At 38.3% G+C, this 15995-nt stretch overlaps 1 protein-coding gene across 1 annotated transcript; it reads right to left on the reverse strand.

The window, feature by feature from the left end:
- Window positions 1-63: 63 nt before the first annotated feature.
- Window positions 64-11862, reverse strand: LOC139736056 (sialate O-acetylesterase-like). The gene is made up of 8 exons (XM_071646806.1): window positions 11653-11862; window positions 10744-10882; window positions 7890-8073; window positions 4944-5074; window positions 3439-3569; window positions 1564-1724; window positions 973-1168; window positions 64-342 (listed from the first exon to the last, which is right to left on the reverse strand). The coding sequence occupies exons 1-8, from the start codon at window positions 11860-11862 to the stop codon at window positions 64-66; spliced, it is 1431 nt and encodes a 476-aa protein (XP_071502907.1).
- Window positions 11863-15995: the final 4133 nt, after the last annotated feature.

A 15995-nucleotide genomic window follows, 5' to 3' on the forward strand; every position in this document is an offset into this window, starting at 1 on the left:
AACACACACATGAAATATAATGTGCGCATGACCAACTTTCGGCACTTCTCAGATGCTACGTTGTTACGGAGGCGTCCATTTGAGATGGTAGGCATCCTCAATCTCCTTGATGAAAGGGGGAACTGGCAGGCCGGACCGCGCGTCGTAGAGTTGACAGTTTTTGTACGTGCATGGCATGTCGCGCCAGATGTAACGCACCACCGACGCCCGGCTCCCCAACGCTATGCAGGGATCCTCCATGAGTACATACGACGTCCCAACTTCCAGGGTAGTTTCCACTTCCACCCAAGGGGCTTTGATCCCTGCGAGAGGGCAGTTTGCTGGTGTTGTGCTACAGCATACCTTTGAGAAGAAAAAAAAATACTCATTAGGGAAAGTTTGACTTTAAACAAAAAACACTCTGTTGAAACTGTGCTCTTACACTACAGTACAATGTACAAAGGTGGACATTGTGTGAGTTTTCAGGTTTCAGAGAGGAAAACACATATTGTTTCCAGTCTTTCACATTTTTAATTTCCTTTTTTTTAAGGCTCCTAAGTTTAGTCTCAGTTGCCTCCCCTTAAAATGTTTCTTTGTCACATCAACTATACAGGCATTTTTTCCAACTGCCTATAAAATGTATGCAGTCGTTGAATTTAGACTTTATATCAAATATATATTTTTTAGTCTTTACATTAGTTGACATCAACATGGATGTTATTCTGCAAAATTAAACCGCTAATGAAGATTTTTTTTTTTCGCTCCTCTAAAAATTCTTGATTTGGAGATACAAGGTTTTGTTACCCTATAAATCTTTGTATTCTGTGGAATGGTTAGCAGCCAGAGTACAGATGACCTTGTATTTTTTTTAAACATTCAATCATGCATTGTGAAACAATGCCAGTTGTAACTGTCATCAAATTGTCACAATCATCATCATCACTGCAGCAACCCACAATACACATTAACATGCTAATCACAAGAAGCTCTCACATCAACTCCGTTTGTCCCCCTCGCCGCGAGGACGGCCTTCCCGTCATCGAATTCCACGAAGATGTCGCTGGAGGACACTCGCAGCACCTCCGAGGGGAAGGGACCCTGAAAGACCACGCCTTCCTCTCCGTAGGCCACTGACCGGGCCCCAAGGGTCAGTCTGTCTGCCACGTCTTGCTTGTATCTGGGGTGGATGCTAATAGGACAAAAGAGAAGACATATGTAAACAAAAGCGTAATTGCAACTGATTGACAAATGGTCCCGCATCGACGTAAATAGGCACTGACTTGATAAGTGTTTAGTAGTAGCCATGATAAAAAATCATGGGCGTACATACTCGAGCGGGATTTGAACCCACGACCTCCTGATCACCGGACAGGCATCATCTCCACTAGGCCACCAAGCTTTCGCCCAACAGCAAGTGTTGGTTCTAATCCTTATAGCATGCAGCGGGTACTGCGTAATTATTCAAATTCACGCAAGAATAACACAATCTCTTTTTCTTTCTTTTTTTTTGGGGGGGGGGGGGGTGGGGGGATATACTAAAAAGCGTGGCTGCAAGAGAAATAATACAAATGTAGGGCTGCTTACGGGCCATATGGTGAACTAAGATCGGGCAGGTCGATGGCCACTGCCATGAATACATTAGGTTGGCTTGGATTGGGCACGTAGCCGTAATCGACTGTCTGGTGCCATCGAATGGCGCAAAATTCCTGGTCTGGCTCCGTCGTGGGTTTATCTGAGGTGCAAAGCTGCAGAGAATGAGAAAAGAAGAGGAAAATGTCACACATAATCAGGTCTGTTTTGAGACTTCACAGAGGCAGAATGAGACTGGGGCCTGAGATTTTAGCCATGTGTCATTATCTGTATGCAGATTAAAACAGTTTATACAGCATTTACTGTAAACGTCAATATTTTTGCACGATTGATTTCTTGCATTGGGGCGGCTCAAAAACATATTCACTGGTTCTTGAATTTGGGCTGTGCAATTGTCAACCCATTCATAATGTGTAGATAAAATTGTCAAAATATTTTAGTTGGTTTTAGAATTTGCTCTAGCCGAAAGTAGCACAAAATACGCAAAAATGTCTGCGTTTAAAGTACCTGCCTACTAAGAGCAGTCCATGAAGAATATTTTTGACCTTATTGTGTCTTGTACAGTACAAAATAATCGTATCCGATAACAATCACCAGGAACAGTAATATAACGTCAAAGGGATGAAGAATATTTTGTCCCTGATGGCTTTAACCCTAAAAAGGCCGGGGGGGGGGGGGGGGGTTGAATCAACCCCCCCCTCGACATTTTTCGCGACTACTCCGCCGCGCGAAATTTTTTGACTGCGCCGTTCACTGACTTTTTACTTTCAAGTCTCGCGCATCTTTTGACACCATTTTCGTGAAAATCGCACATACCATTACGATGCTGCATAACGTTTTATACATGCCTGTCAGACCGAAAATGGCTCAAAAACGTGATTTTGTGTATAAAATCTATGCAAATGGAATTTTCTCTTCTTATTCATAAAGATATGATTATTTTCACTTTTTTAGGCTGAAACTAATTAATTTTAGCATAATTATGCTTGAAATAGGTTCTGTCATAAATTTTGCGGAAAAAAAATGATAAAACAAAAGGTCGATAAAACAAAGAAATACATAAGAAATTCATAAAGCAAGAAAATACAAAAGAAATTGATTTTGATACCAAATTTTTTTCTCAAGTACATTGTTAGGAATGCTACAAAGAATGTTTTCACCAAAAATTAGGATTCTAGGAGCTTTAATTTCTGATTTAGAGCAAAATGTATGATTTTATGCATACATTAGCATAATTAATTATTATGACGAAAATTTCCATTTCTTTATGTATAGCTTGGTAGATTACACCACAGGTAATGCACGTGCCAAATTTCATGGCGATTGCGCGATCGACGGCCGAGATCTCGGGGGGGGGGGGGGGGGGGGGGGGGGGGGGGGGGGTTGAATCAACCCCTCCCCGGCCACAGAACACCCAAAAAAGCCTGGCCTGGTTAGGGTTAAAGAAGACTCTTTAATATAGCCCAATGCTCTCATTCTTACTATCCCCTGCTATCTAGAGATGACTTTAGAGGCAGTAAAAGAATGATGTAATCAGATAAAGCCATGAAAGTCTCTAGATAGACAAAGTGTTGAAAATATTTTTTTGATAGAAATGGTATTTTGAAATTATGAATCCCTGTAAAACATGGGATCTATTCAACCAGCTTATAAGAAGCAAATCTAAACATAGTTGGTATCAAAAGACTGTGAAACTGTTGATAAAAAAAGGCACAGTATTGTGTGATTTGGGGGAGCTTGCATTTAATTTCTTGAGTTGCATTTAAACACAGCATTTTCAGTAAAGGGGTCTAGGTACCTGGTAATCAAAACTCTATCAACATGCCTACAAAGCAAAGAAAAGGAGTCATCTCCATCCATATTGTTTACCTGGACAAAGCCAAAGGGAAAACTTTGGTCCGTCTGTCCACCGGTCCCTTCGTACCACTTACTGCGCCAGTCCTCAATCATCCCGGGAAACAGACACTTGTAGGGCGAGGGATTGACGGCGTTTGCTTCACCTGAGGAGTGATGAGGGCGGCAGACTTTTTCTTGTAGAATTGGTTCTGGTACATCTCTTTCCTCAAGGTTTTTACTATGCATTTCAAAACTTCCTTGATTAAGGCACAATACCCCCCCCCCCTCCAAAAATACAATAAATATAATGATAATAATACTAACTAACTAACTAACTAACTAACTAAATAGATAGATAAACGTGTGTGTGTTGTCACACACAAACACACTGCTATAGCTTCTGACCATCCGAGCATTGAGAATTTAGGGTTTCTGGGATGAACACTGAACTAGGGCTTTCTTTAGCTCAGTTGGTAGAGCACCGGGCTAGCATTCCAGAGGTCTCGGGTTAGAATCCCGATGGAATCCCATTTTCTTTGCTCATTTTTCCATAGATAAATACATACATACACACATGAAAAAATTCAAAATCAAAACAAAAATGTGTCTAGAATTGTGGTTCATGGACTTGAGCCTTAAATAGTGTGATATTTTGATAAGACACCATCTTCTTTTATCAGGAGGGATTCGTCCCTTTTAAAATCCATTCTGACATTGCTTAGATCGATAAGCCCAATGGAACAATAAATACAATTCATCTTGTAAAATCAAATACAGAATTGATTCAAGGTCTTCCCCAGAACTTTTATGTAGAAAGTGGCATTTTCTGTCATCTTAACCCGTTGAGGATGGACTGATTTTGCTATAACATGCATTTCCCATTGACACTTGCCAGAGTATACTCAGGACTCGTCCTCAACAGGTTAATGCAACTCGAGGTTGCCTTATTCAAGGAAAAAAAAATCCACCCCCCCCCAAAAAAAAAAAAAAAACCAGCAACAACCACAAAAACCAAGAGATCCGAGGTAAAGATGGAGTAATAGATTGACAATTATGGAAAAAAAAATAGCTATCTAGGGAGAGAAACTGGAGCAAAAGGAGGGATGGTCAGAGTGCTTAGACATGTATAATAATATGCATATTCAAATTTATGAAGTTCTTCCGTCGAGATGTTTTCATTGCAACTGATTGACAAATTGCCCTACATCGACGTAAATAAGCACTGAATTGATCAGTGTTTTAGTAGTAGCCATGATAAAAAATCATGGGCGTACATACTCGAGCAGCATTCGAGCAGGAGGTCGTGGGTTCGAATCCTGCTCGAGTATGTACGCCAATGATTTTTTATCATGGCTACTACTAAAACACTGATCAATTCAGTGCTTGTTTACGTTGATGTAGGGCAATTTGTCAATCAGTTGCAATATGCATATTGCTTGTGACTAATTTTCTGCTATTGGTTCATGGGAATGACTTCCTTTTAAAGTGACAAAAAGAAGAAGATAAAACAAACAAACAGACATTTGAGGATGCCCCACCTTGGTACCAGATGGCTCCCTTGATTGTCATGTTGATGAGGGGATGAATCATGGCGTTCCACAGCCCACTGTCATCATGGGGACCATACAGTCCTTGTTTCCTCACCCCTTTCTTGAACAGTACATTGGCGCTGCAGATGCAGAGGTTTTGGTAGAGGAATATCAGTAAAAAATAAAAATGTTTCTAGTTCTGATAGATACTTGCCAAATACTTCACTCTTTTTCTACTCGAAGCTCACATTCAAATGCCAGCCATAGTGGCAAGAACACTGAGATCAACAACCAATGTACAAGTACATACATAATGAAACATGAAATATATATATACATATATATAAGATACAATTTATACTATGGTATAAGCATAACTTGACTTCCGCTGACATGCAATATTATACTGTATTTATGATTGTATTTGTTACTCTGTATTAAAGGTATGGTACAATGCATCACCTCTAGATACCGGTAAATGTATTATACAGGGGGTGTTAACAAAATAAACATAAAACAAAAATTAAAAGAATGGAACAAAACATTTTAAAATGTCTCTGGGATCATGTAAGTATACCAAAATACCTAGATTGGTCAGTTAACCTGAAGTTAGAGTCTTTCATAGAGAGGATGAACAAAGAGTGGTATTACAGGAATGTGGATTGGCATTTGTTGGTGCAGATATGAAATATGTGGTGTGAATCAGGGCTGTTGCCTAGGAGACAAGTAATACTTTCAGACACACCAAGTTATTGTATACTGTATACGCCATATAATTAGCGAGTCTAAATCTTCATGAATCAGGACTTCCCGACAATTTCGCGAGTGGTTAAATTCGCAATCGTGGAGTATTGTACTGAATGTAGAAATGTACACATGTGCATCACATTCATATCGGGATCAGAGTCATTATTTTCATGTGTCTCCTATTTCGTGAATAGCTCCTGACTCACGAAATTCGCGAAAATAAAAACCTCACGAAATATTCAGCGTATACAGTATTCATATGACATATGGATATACGATGTATTGATACAAGACCACTCAGACACAACATCTTGATATACCATAATTGTTTTGCCTGCATCGATCACACCTCACCTGCTGTCATATGGGTCTCTCCCTTGCACAGAATGAACTTTGCAAATAAAGGACTTTGCACATGGCATGCATGCTTTGTGGTACATTAATGTAGTAGTTTGTGCCAACATGAGCGTGCACTGTGAATAAGCCCTGCACCATGCAGTTAAGGTGTTGTATTATACTGGTAGCCACAGCGCAACACGTGTACTTATACTGGTAGTGGGCAGTGAAACAGCGCCATCTGGTGCTTGGGACATCATACTTTTTACTTGTACCACTGCTGGGTTAATATAATAAAGCGGTTGCTATTATGATCACAGATCAACCCGGATACCTCGTTTTACTGCGCTGCCTATACATTACACTTATTTGACGTAAAAATGGCATTCAGACACAATATATACGTCGAATGACGTTTTTGTCTCGAATATGGACAGGTAATGTAAAGTGAATGCAGAGAAATGTACCAGTAGGTATCGAGCATTTCTGTTTATTTATTCACTTCATCTATTCAACTAAATACTGAATTGTGTAGGCCTGTACGCAGGTCAGGGTCAAACTATAGGCAATAACATCACTGCCCATGCATTGAAATAAAATGTTGTGCTCAACCAGTTGACATAATTTCCATCACAATACCCACTGAATCACTGGAAGGCCAGCTATTGTGTCCTGTGTGCAATATCTGACTGTGCACAGCGACCACAGGTCCTTGTAGAGCCCTATCTGTTCGAGTAGTAATAAGTTACTATTCTTTCTGCTAGAGTTTCTGCATCTCACTTTTAATGACCTTTTTCAGGCTGAACTGTCACGGTTTGTTTGTTTGTTTTCTAGTCATTTCTTTTTTCTGAGATAACTAATAATGTCCAGTGAGTTTTCTCATGCATACACTGCACTATAGGTCCCCCCCCCAAAAAAAAAGGACAAATTTAAAAAAAAAAAAATTACAATGGGACCCTCTGCAATGATAACTTTAAAAGTGGGGAGTCAATCCAAATACAATTTCAAGGTATGAAACTATAACTTATTACCAACATATTACTGAAAATCTCATTCGATTTGCTTCAGTGGTCAAAGAGAAATGAGGAGTTTTGTACAGCATGTCAGGAATCCCTTCCCCCGAAGTTCTGTCCATTGTGTTTGCACATTTTGCAGTTCCAAGAGCATCCAAGTGCTGGACTTAGAAGAATCAGACCCATGATATGCTTTACAATGATCCACATTTCTCAGTGACCACTCAGCCAAACTGAATGGGGTTTTCTGCACAATATAACTAAAGATGTTATGTTCTAAGACACTGAAGTAGCATTTAGACAGTTCAATCATATCGGAAGTTATCAATGTGAAAATCTGACTGTATTTTTTTTTGGAGGGACATACTGTATGTGTACAGGAGACATGCACAAGATGTCTTATCATGCATACAATAATTAAAATGATCTAAAAAAATAGTTATGTAATTGGTTTGGTCTCCACACTGTCTATAGTGGCCACTCATCTGCTATGGCCATCTGCCTGGAAAGATCATCTCTTTATGTTCCCCCATGAGTGGCCATTTCGTATTAGGTTCTTCTATATCATTATCAATGTACTTTATAAACCATAGAATTCGCAGGGTTCTTATCACCGGTACTGCAAATTTCACCAGTTGGGTACTTTTCGCATATTCAACAAGACGTGACAATAATTATGAACTTTGAAATCGACTTTAAAATGGCATGCACACATACATATCTTTATTAATTACAGTACTCTATGTTTACAAATTACCACTAGGCCTACCACAATAACCACTCACAAAATTGTTGGGAAGTCCCAATTCGTGAAAGAATTAGAATCCCTAAAATATATGGCACATACAGTTATCTGTACCTGTCTGATGTGACATTGCACTTTGCCAGGACGGAGGGTGAGGACCAGGCCTCCACTGGGGTCCCGCCCCAGTTTGAGGAAACGAGACCGATAGGGTACTTTAGGTGGTTGTAGAGATTGCGACCGTAGAGCCAGCAGAGGGCTGAGAAGAAGTAAAATCCTGGCTCCCCTTGCCCGAGCACCGCTTCATGGATTAGGGTTTTCACAAAGATACAGTGAGTTTTTACTAGGGTTAGTATGGTATGCACACGAATGTGACTCATCACTACAAAAATAAAACAAAAACAAAAACAAAACAAAAAAATTATGTGGTGCGTAATATATGTCCCCGCCGGAAGTAGCATTTAGTAGCAAAATGTACAATATAGGTAAAAAGATCAAGGCCAAAGGTCAAAGAAGTCAAAGGTGAAAATTCTATGTAGAAGTTTTGAAGCCCTCACCTAGTGCCATCACATAAAGCAAACAGAATCGAAATCGGGTTAGAAATGGCGAAGGAGTACCGCATTTTGTAGCCAATGTACAATATAGGTAAAAAATCAAGGTCAAAGGTCAAAGAAGTCAAAGGTCAAAATTCGGTGTAGAAGTTTTGAAGCCCTCACCTAGTGCCATCACATAAAGCAAACGGAATCGAAATCGGGTTAGAAATGGCGATGGAGTAGCATTTGGTAGCAAAACGTACAATACAGGTCAAAAATCAAGGTCAGAGGTCAAAGAAGTCAAAGGTCAAAATTCTGTGTAGCAGTTTTGAAGCCCTCACCTACTGCCATCACTTAGAGCAAACGGAATTGAAATCGGGTTACAAATGGCGAAGGAGTAGCATTTTGTAGCAAAATGTACAATATAGGTCAAAAATCAAGGTCAAAGGTCAAAGAAGTCAAAGGTCAAAATTCTGTGTAGAAGTTTTGAAGCCCTCACCTAGTGCCATCACATAAAGCAAACGGAATCGTAATCAGGTTAGAAATGGCGAAGGAGTAGCATTTTGTAGGCAATGTGCAATATAGGTCAAAAATCAAGGTCAAAGGTCAAAGAAGTCAAAGGTCAAAATTCTGTGTAGAAGTTTTGAAGCCCTCACCTAGTGCCATCATATAAAGCTAACGGAATCAAAATCGGGATAGAAATGGCGAAGGAGTAGCATTTTGAAGCAAAATGTACAATATAGGTCAAAGGTCAAGGTCAAAGGTCACAACTGAAATTCTGTATAGAAGTTTCAAAGCTCCCATGTAGTGCTATCATATAAAGCAAACAGAATCAAAATCGGGTTAGAAATGGCGAAGGAGTAGCATTTTGAACATTTTGATCACACACGGACGCACAGACGGACGGACACACAGACACACACACGTACGGAGCCCGTTTCATAGTCCCCTGCTCGAACTCGTTCGGCGGGGACAACAAAACCTGTTGAAGTTGTCAAACATTAATTTTTTTCTGATTTTAGGGGGCAAATGGTGCATTCTTTTTTTTTCTTGTTCTTTTTTTTTTTGTTCCAAACTTTTCCATGATCTATCTACTTGTAGCTGTTCCACTTTCTTTCCAAAATCTACCACAGAAGCAGTAGGGAAACCAGTTACCAGACCAACATAGTTATTTTTTTCATGGAAAAAAAAAATCAAATTTAAACATGTCAGATTTAAAGTTGAGAATGCAGGCAGGCATGCTGGCACTTCACAAGTGAGCATAACAAGTTCATTCAAACACTAATGCAACCATGCCACTAAAGAACTGAAAAGTTTCCCCACTTCATAACACTCCATGACCCTTGAGATAGCAGGTAGTAAGATATCAAACATTTGATTCCTAATTAAAGTTTTCTCTTTTTTTTACTTGAAATTTTCATTTTCAAAATCACATTAATTTGCAATTTCCTCAGCTGAATGTCTACAACTTCATCAGAGTATCATGGTGACAGCGCTCATACATGTGCACTATTGATAAGATTATTTGTATCCATATTTGTGACCACAACATATACACATTTCTCAAATGAACAAAACCAGTGATGTTTGGAGCATTACAGGGGAATTCTGGACCTGCGAGAAGTTAGTCTGAAAAAAAAGGAACATTTTACAAACACAACAGTGAAAATCTGATCCAAATTTGAGTAGAATCAGCAAAGTCATGGAATGTTAAAAGATGTGCTAATTTTTGCAAAAACGATTTCTTGAACAGCTGATTTAAATATGCGAATGAGTGAACTGATGCTCTAATGGCCAAATATTCACAATTACCCATATTTCATTCTTCGCAGACTTGTGCACATGCCCCCTTATATTGTAATGGAGGCCAAGTCACATCATTTACTAACAGCAAAGCTTAACACAAGACTGCACACTGGCACTGGTCCAACAGTCCAGACCAGTAAAAAGCACTGTCGGGCAAGTAAAATTTGCTGGTCCAATGAAAAAAAAAATCTTTGTTAGGGCCAGTAAAAAAAAACAACAACAACAACAACAAGTCGGATGAAGAGAAGATAGAAAGACAATCACACTGTTCAACAAGTATTGCCTGCTAGGCAAAGGAATGCACATATGCATTCCTTCACTCCCCACCAGACTGTAAACGGCACATAAAGTGCATGTAGGTTTTCGGTTCGGACAAGTGAAAATGGAAAAAGTGGGTACCTAGTGGACCAATAGGGACTTGTTGTACCAGTAGAAAAGAATAGGTTAGTGTGCAGCCCTGCGTAACATTCCAAGGTCTCCAGATCCACTAATTGCACTCACATAGATTAAAAAAAAATCCCACCATCAAAGTCATATCTCTATGTGCTATTTTTGTGAATGTGCTTGAACTACATAGGAAAATCATTATACTAATGCTTTTGTGAATAACTACATCATTTTTTTGGCTGTACCAGGATCTGGTCTGGACCAGGGCTTGTAGAGTTTCATGAGGTCGTAGTAGGGCGTCGGCGAATCTTCCTGAAAGACGGACATCACCCTGATGTCTGTGTACTGGTAGGATTGCTGCAGATCCACTGAACCATTGAAGGCCTGCAGATTATGCACAGTTGCACAAAAAGGATAAGACAGGCAAAATCAGACATTTATTGGATCACACGTAGTAATTATTCCTTATCATCAATGTCATTCTTGTCTTCATAATTCATGAGAAACAAATCAAGATGCATATGTCCATAGCAAAATATTCTGAGGACAATATTATAAATTTCCTCCAGTATGATTGTTTCTTACATTCCATTTGTTTCTGTTTCAATCATTTGTTATCAAATCATTTCATATGAGATATTTATACACACATGTTTTTTATAATTTGTTAAATGCATAGGCCTACTGTAAATGCCATATATTTTGCGGGGTTTTTATTTTTACTAATTTAGTGAGTCGAGTGCTATTTTGTGAATATAACAACAAAAATGCAGAAATAATAACTCTGATCCTGACATGAATGTAATGTGCACACACACATTCTCAGTGCATTTCTGTACTCCATGATTGTGAATGTAACCACTCACGAAAGTGTCAGAAAATCCCCGTTTGTGAAAAAATCAAAGTTGCTAAATATATGGTGTACACAGTCATTGCATCCTGGCAATGGTTAAATGTTGAGAACAGCACATCTACCTCCTTTCCTAAACAATGAAAAAAAACAAGACAAAACAAAAACAAAAACAAAAACAGTCCTGGAGATCTATCAAGATAATATCAAGCACCACTTAACCAAGAAATATAAGTGCCTGCACCCTGCTTGTAGTATGGCAGGTTGAAATAAATACCCACGGAACACCCCAACATCTGTTTACCTGCTTCACATCAAAGGCCATGTTGCTTTGACCACTGCACACCCAGACGTCTCCGAACATCACATCTTGCAGGTCAATGGCCTCCGTGACCCCATCACTCTCAGAGGTCACCTTGATGGTGAAAGGGCCGCTGGGTGGCTGAGGGTCAAGGGTTATTTTCCACACTCCAATGGTTGTGAAGGCAGCTTCAAAGAGACAAAAGGACAACATGATTTTTCATGATGTTACGATCAGAATTATACTGTACTTGTACATGTGAAGTCAATTGTCAACCATGCAACTTGTAGTTGTTAAAGGACAAGTTGACCTTCATAGACATGTGGGTTGAGTGAATACAGCAATATTAGTAAAACACATCAGGGAAAGTTTGAGGAAAATCAGACAATCCGTTCTAGAGTTATGAACTTTTGAAGTTTCTGCTCACTGAAGGCTGGATGAGAAGACTACTATAACTTGTGATGTCACATGAGTACAACGATATAAAGAAAATATAAAGAAAATTCAACATATTTTCACTTTCCTCGCTTAATAAAAGGTCTTTTGACTTCCCTGTTTCAGAAGGCAAGGGGAATATTATTACCCTTAACATATGTCTGTGACAAGTTGAGGAAATGTACACTTTTTTCAAACAGTAAAATTTTGTGAAATTCTCTTTTTATTTTCTTTATGTCGTTGTATGCATATGACATCATACACTGTAGTAGTCTTCTCATCCAGCAGTAAATTCATAACTTATGAACGGATTTTCTGATTTTCCCCAAACTTTCACTGATGTGTTCTACTGATATTGCTGCATTCACTCAATCCACATGTATATGAAGGTGAACTTGTCCTTTAACTGTATTACAGACAAGGTCACTTTTGATGGCTTCAAATCAAATGTTGCATTTTTCTCCAACATCATCAAAGTGCCCCATAGTTTGCAACTACAGAAATCAAAGTAAGAAGGTGACAGTAAATGTACTTGTTTTTGCATAATTTTGCCAAAGAATGATATGTCATCTCATCACCATACAACAAATGGGGCTTATTGGTATCACTAGTTCGTAACCAGGGTTTGTTTTGTGTATTTACCTCCTCCTGCAACGGTTGGGTAATGTTTTCCTTTGAACTCCAGCGTTACGTTGGCTCCAATGTCAGCATAGCCCCACACCACTGCCCCGGAAGGCTCCATTTGGAGAACCATGTGATCCGAGTAGTATGCTGCCAACTTGAAGTTGCTGGCGGTCGGTGCTACAAAAGAGAGAATAGAGAATGTGGTGTCTATCATGCACACAACAAAGTTTGCTATTAAAACTTACTTTACAACACCATGTATTTGCGGCATGACAATTTCGTGAATTGGAGCCGACAGCCATCCTCGCAGCATGAAATTTTCGCGAATAGCCACTGCTCCTGGCATCTAATGCATATTGTGTATATACAAGAACTTTTGCGCGCATAATTTTGCAGATCTTGGCATGCGAATTAACATTCCTCATTTTACAGTATGTAACTCTGCTGCTCAGAGTGGGTCCCTGATCTATGCTCTTTTTGCATGTGCCTTCAATCTCAGCCAAAGTTGCATACATTACATGTTTAATCTTATTCTTATATTCTTTGATTTGTTAAAGACAAATGAAGTTTCTTGTTTTGAGGGATCAGGGTCATTGGCTCATAATTGTGATATTTTATTCTATTCTAGCTCCTAAAAGAGAGGAGGTGGTATTCTTTATGGTCAAAGCTAACTTGGCAAGATCTTTCTCATTTGTTAATCATTGGTCATTACAATCTTAAATTGACATTGCTTGATACCTAAAAATTATTTTACTGATCATTGTTTTTATTTGACATCTCTTCTGACACTCTGGTTTCTGTGTTCAATCTCCCTACTACTCCTACTCCCTATACAAACTTAAGTTAAGTACATGTAACTACATTTGTCATACTCTGCTGCAACAACTGGGTGATCATGGTGGTGATCTCAAATGTAATTTTGTGGGCCAATGGCAATGCACCAATGCACCAATGTCAATGATTTAGACCTATCTAGTTCATATAGCAAGATTTGAAGGCCCATTCTCAGTAAAAGCGTTCAAATACAGAATTTTGGTGTCGCCGACATTCCATGACAGTTTGCGGTTCCCTGAAACCTATTAGATACTATTTAAATGTTTATAATATATCACGAGGACTTTATTTGTTAAAAATAAACACGATCAAATGCGGATGTCTGCCTTTTTCTATAAAATTTTGCTGTTAAACTTCGTTAAGACCCCCAAAACGCAGTGTCGCCAGCTATTTCAGAATTATGTTTTATTGCTCCTCTCCGTCCACAAACACACTTTCCAAATATCATTTTCATGGACGATGAGCATATCATATGTGCTAATCACAATACTCAAAAAGTTCCAAAATCTTAATTGACTTCTTTTTTTATAGCCTTTTGAAACCTGTCGCCAAGTTCACCACCAGATACGTTACCACAATACCAGTTTCTTTAGTGTTACAGCATTGCAAAAATAACAAGACTATGCAATAACCCTGTGTATATGAAACCTGAGGATGTACTTCATACATTGCAAGTACTTAGATTTTTTGTGCAACAGCTCTTTTTTTGAGAATACGGTACAATGTTTGAAATATCAGTTTTCTACATTTTTATTTGGACAGATACGTTACATACATTTCATGCCACCCACTGCGACAGATATTGCAATGTCAGACAAATTGTATATTATACATTACTCCTCGGAATGACGCATCGATTCAACATTAGCCAAGTTTAGTACAAGTGAGAAATATGTGGTAGATATCGCTCTCATAATAACATGATCGAAAATATATGTTACCACAGATACGTTACCGCAGATACGTGACCAAATTTTGCTTATTGGTCTTGTGCTTTCTGAGGATCAAATCTGGTCAAAATTCATCCCTACACATTACATGCTTCGTTTTGTTGGACCTCAGGATTATATTCTTACACCAAAAGGACAGAGAGGTGAAAAAGAGCAACACTTCCACATGGTTTTTCTTTCTGCGTCAGTGTCTCACAACTTAATGCCAAGTTTTCTGACAGATACGTTACCACACAATCAAAATGCTGAAAAAAAATTGTAAATGTTTTTACAAACAAATTGTTATGTGCTCACAAACTCCAAAGTTCTATTCTATAAAACCCAGCCACTTTCATATTCTATGCAACAACTTTGAACGTTTATTTTACAAGACGAAGCTATGATTCAGCATATCAGTTTTTTGCTTTTCAGATTTAGCAGATGCGTTACGTATAATTCGGGGCACCCACGGTGACAAATAATGTTATGTAAAACAAAGTGTTCATAAAACAATTCTGCATAGAATGACGCTTCCATAAGAAATTAAAGTTATGTTCAAATGAAGAATATTCAGTAGAAATTGCTCTGTAACTTCACCGACAGATTCATTTACGGTACGCCAGATACGTTACCAAACTTTGAAAGAGTAAAAAGTAGTTTATGAAAAGCTTCCGAGAAAAGTTTCAGTGTTCTGTTGCATATTCATTCTAGTGTTTTTCAACATATCGAACTACTCAAGATTCATTGATAAGTTGAACAATTATTTATTCATTTTCATTAAAAGGGGTGAGCCAAATACATTACTGTAGGTCAAACAACTTTTTAGTATATCGAGTTCATAGAGACTGTACCTACTTCCTTCTAAGTGCCTGCAAAAATATATTTTTAAAACCTTGTTTGCATTATCCATCAAAACTTAATGAATATTCATAGTCAGATGGATACACATTCAGACGTAAGATGAGAATATTCTGTGAATGAAGAACTCAGCTTTCACATTTAGGGCTCTTTTCCACTACATTTCATAGTTTAAATATTACGTACAATGTTTAATATGGTTAATTTGGGCTTACATCATTCATTTTTACATCAATTCATAAGGTAAATAACTAAACAGGTGATATTCATTAATTCATACACAACTAAAATTATTACTTATATTTTACCAGATACGTTACCAAAGGCGATTCGATGTTTTTCAATACCGGTAGTTATTTCCCCAGGAAAGCAATTAATATTTGTTTCCTGTGGAAATTCCAGATCGGACCGTTCCCTTTGCATGATTTGTGGGATTCCAAACTTTATTTGTAAGCGAAATTTGCTAAAAATTCAAAGTGAATCTTAAGGTTATATTTCATTTCAGCAAAAAACATATTTCAACCTATCACACAGAAATAATTTCTACCAATTAGCAAGGGATGACAACATCTTTACCTCTTGAAAAACCCCAATATCTTTAGGGGGGACAGATGTCTTTTCCTGAACAGAAATTGGATGAAAACAATAAATTTAATTCAAAGTTAG

This window comes from Diadema antillarum, unplaced genomic scaffold, assembly GCF_040938485.1.
Source record: "Diadema antillarum isolate AM-2024a unplaced genomic scaffold, OU_Dant_1.0 scf00000028, whole genome shotgun sequence".
Taxonomy (NCBI): Eukaryota; Metazoa; Echinodermata; class Echinoidea; order Diadematoida; family Diadematidae; genus Diadema; species Diadema antillarum.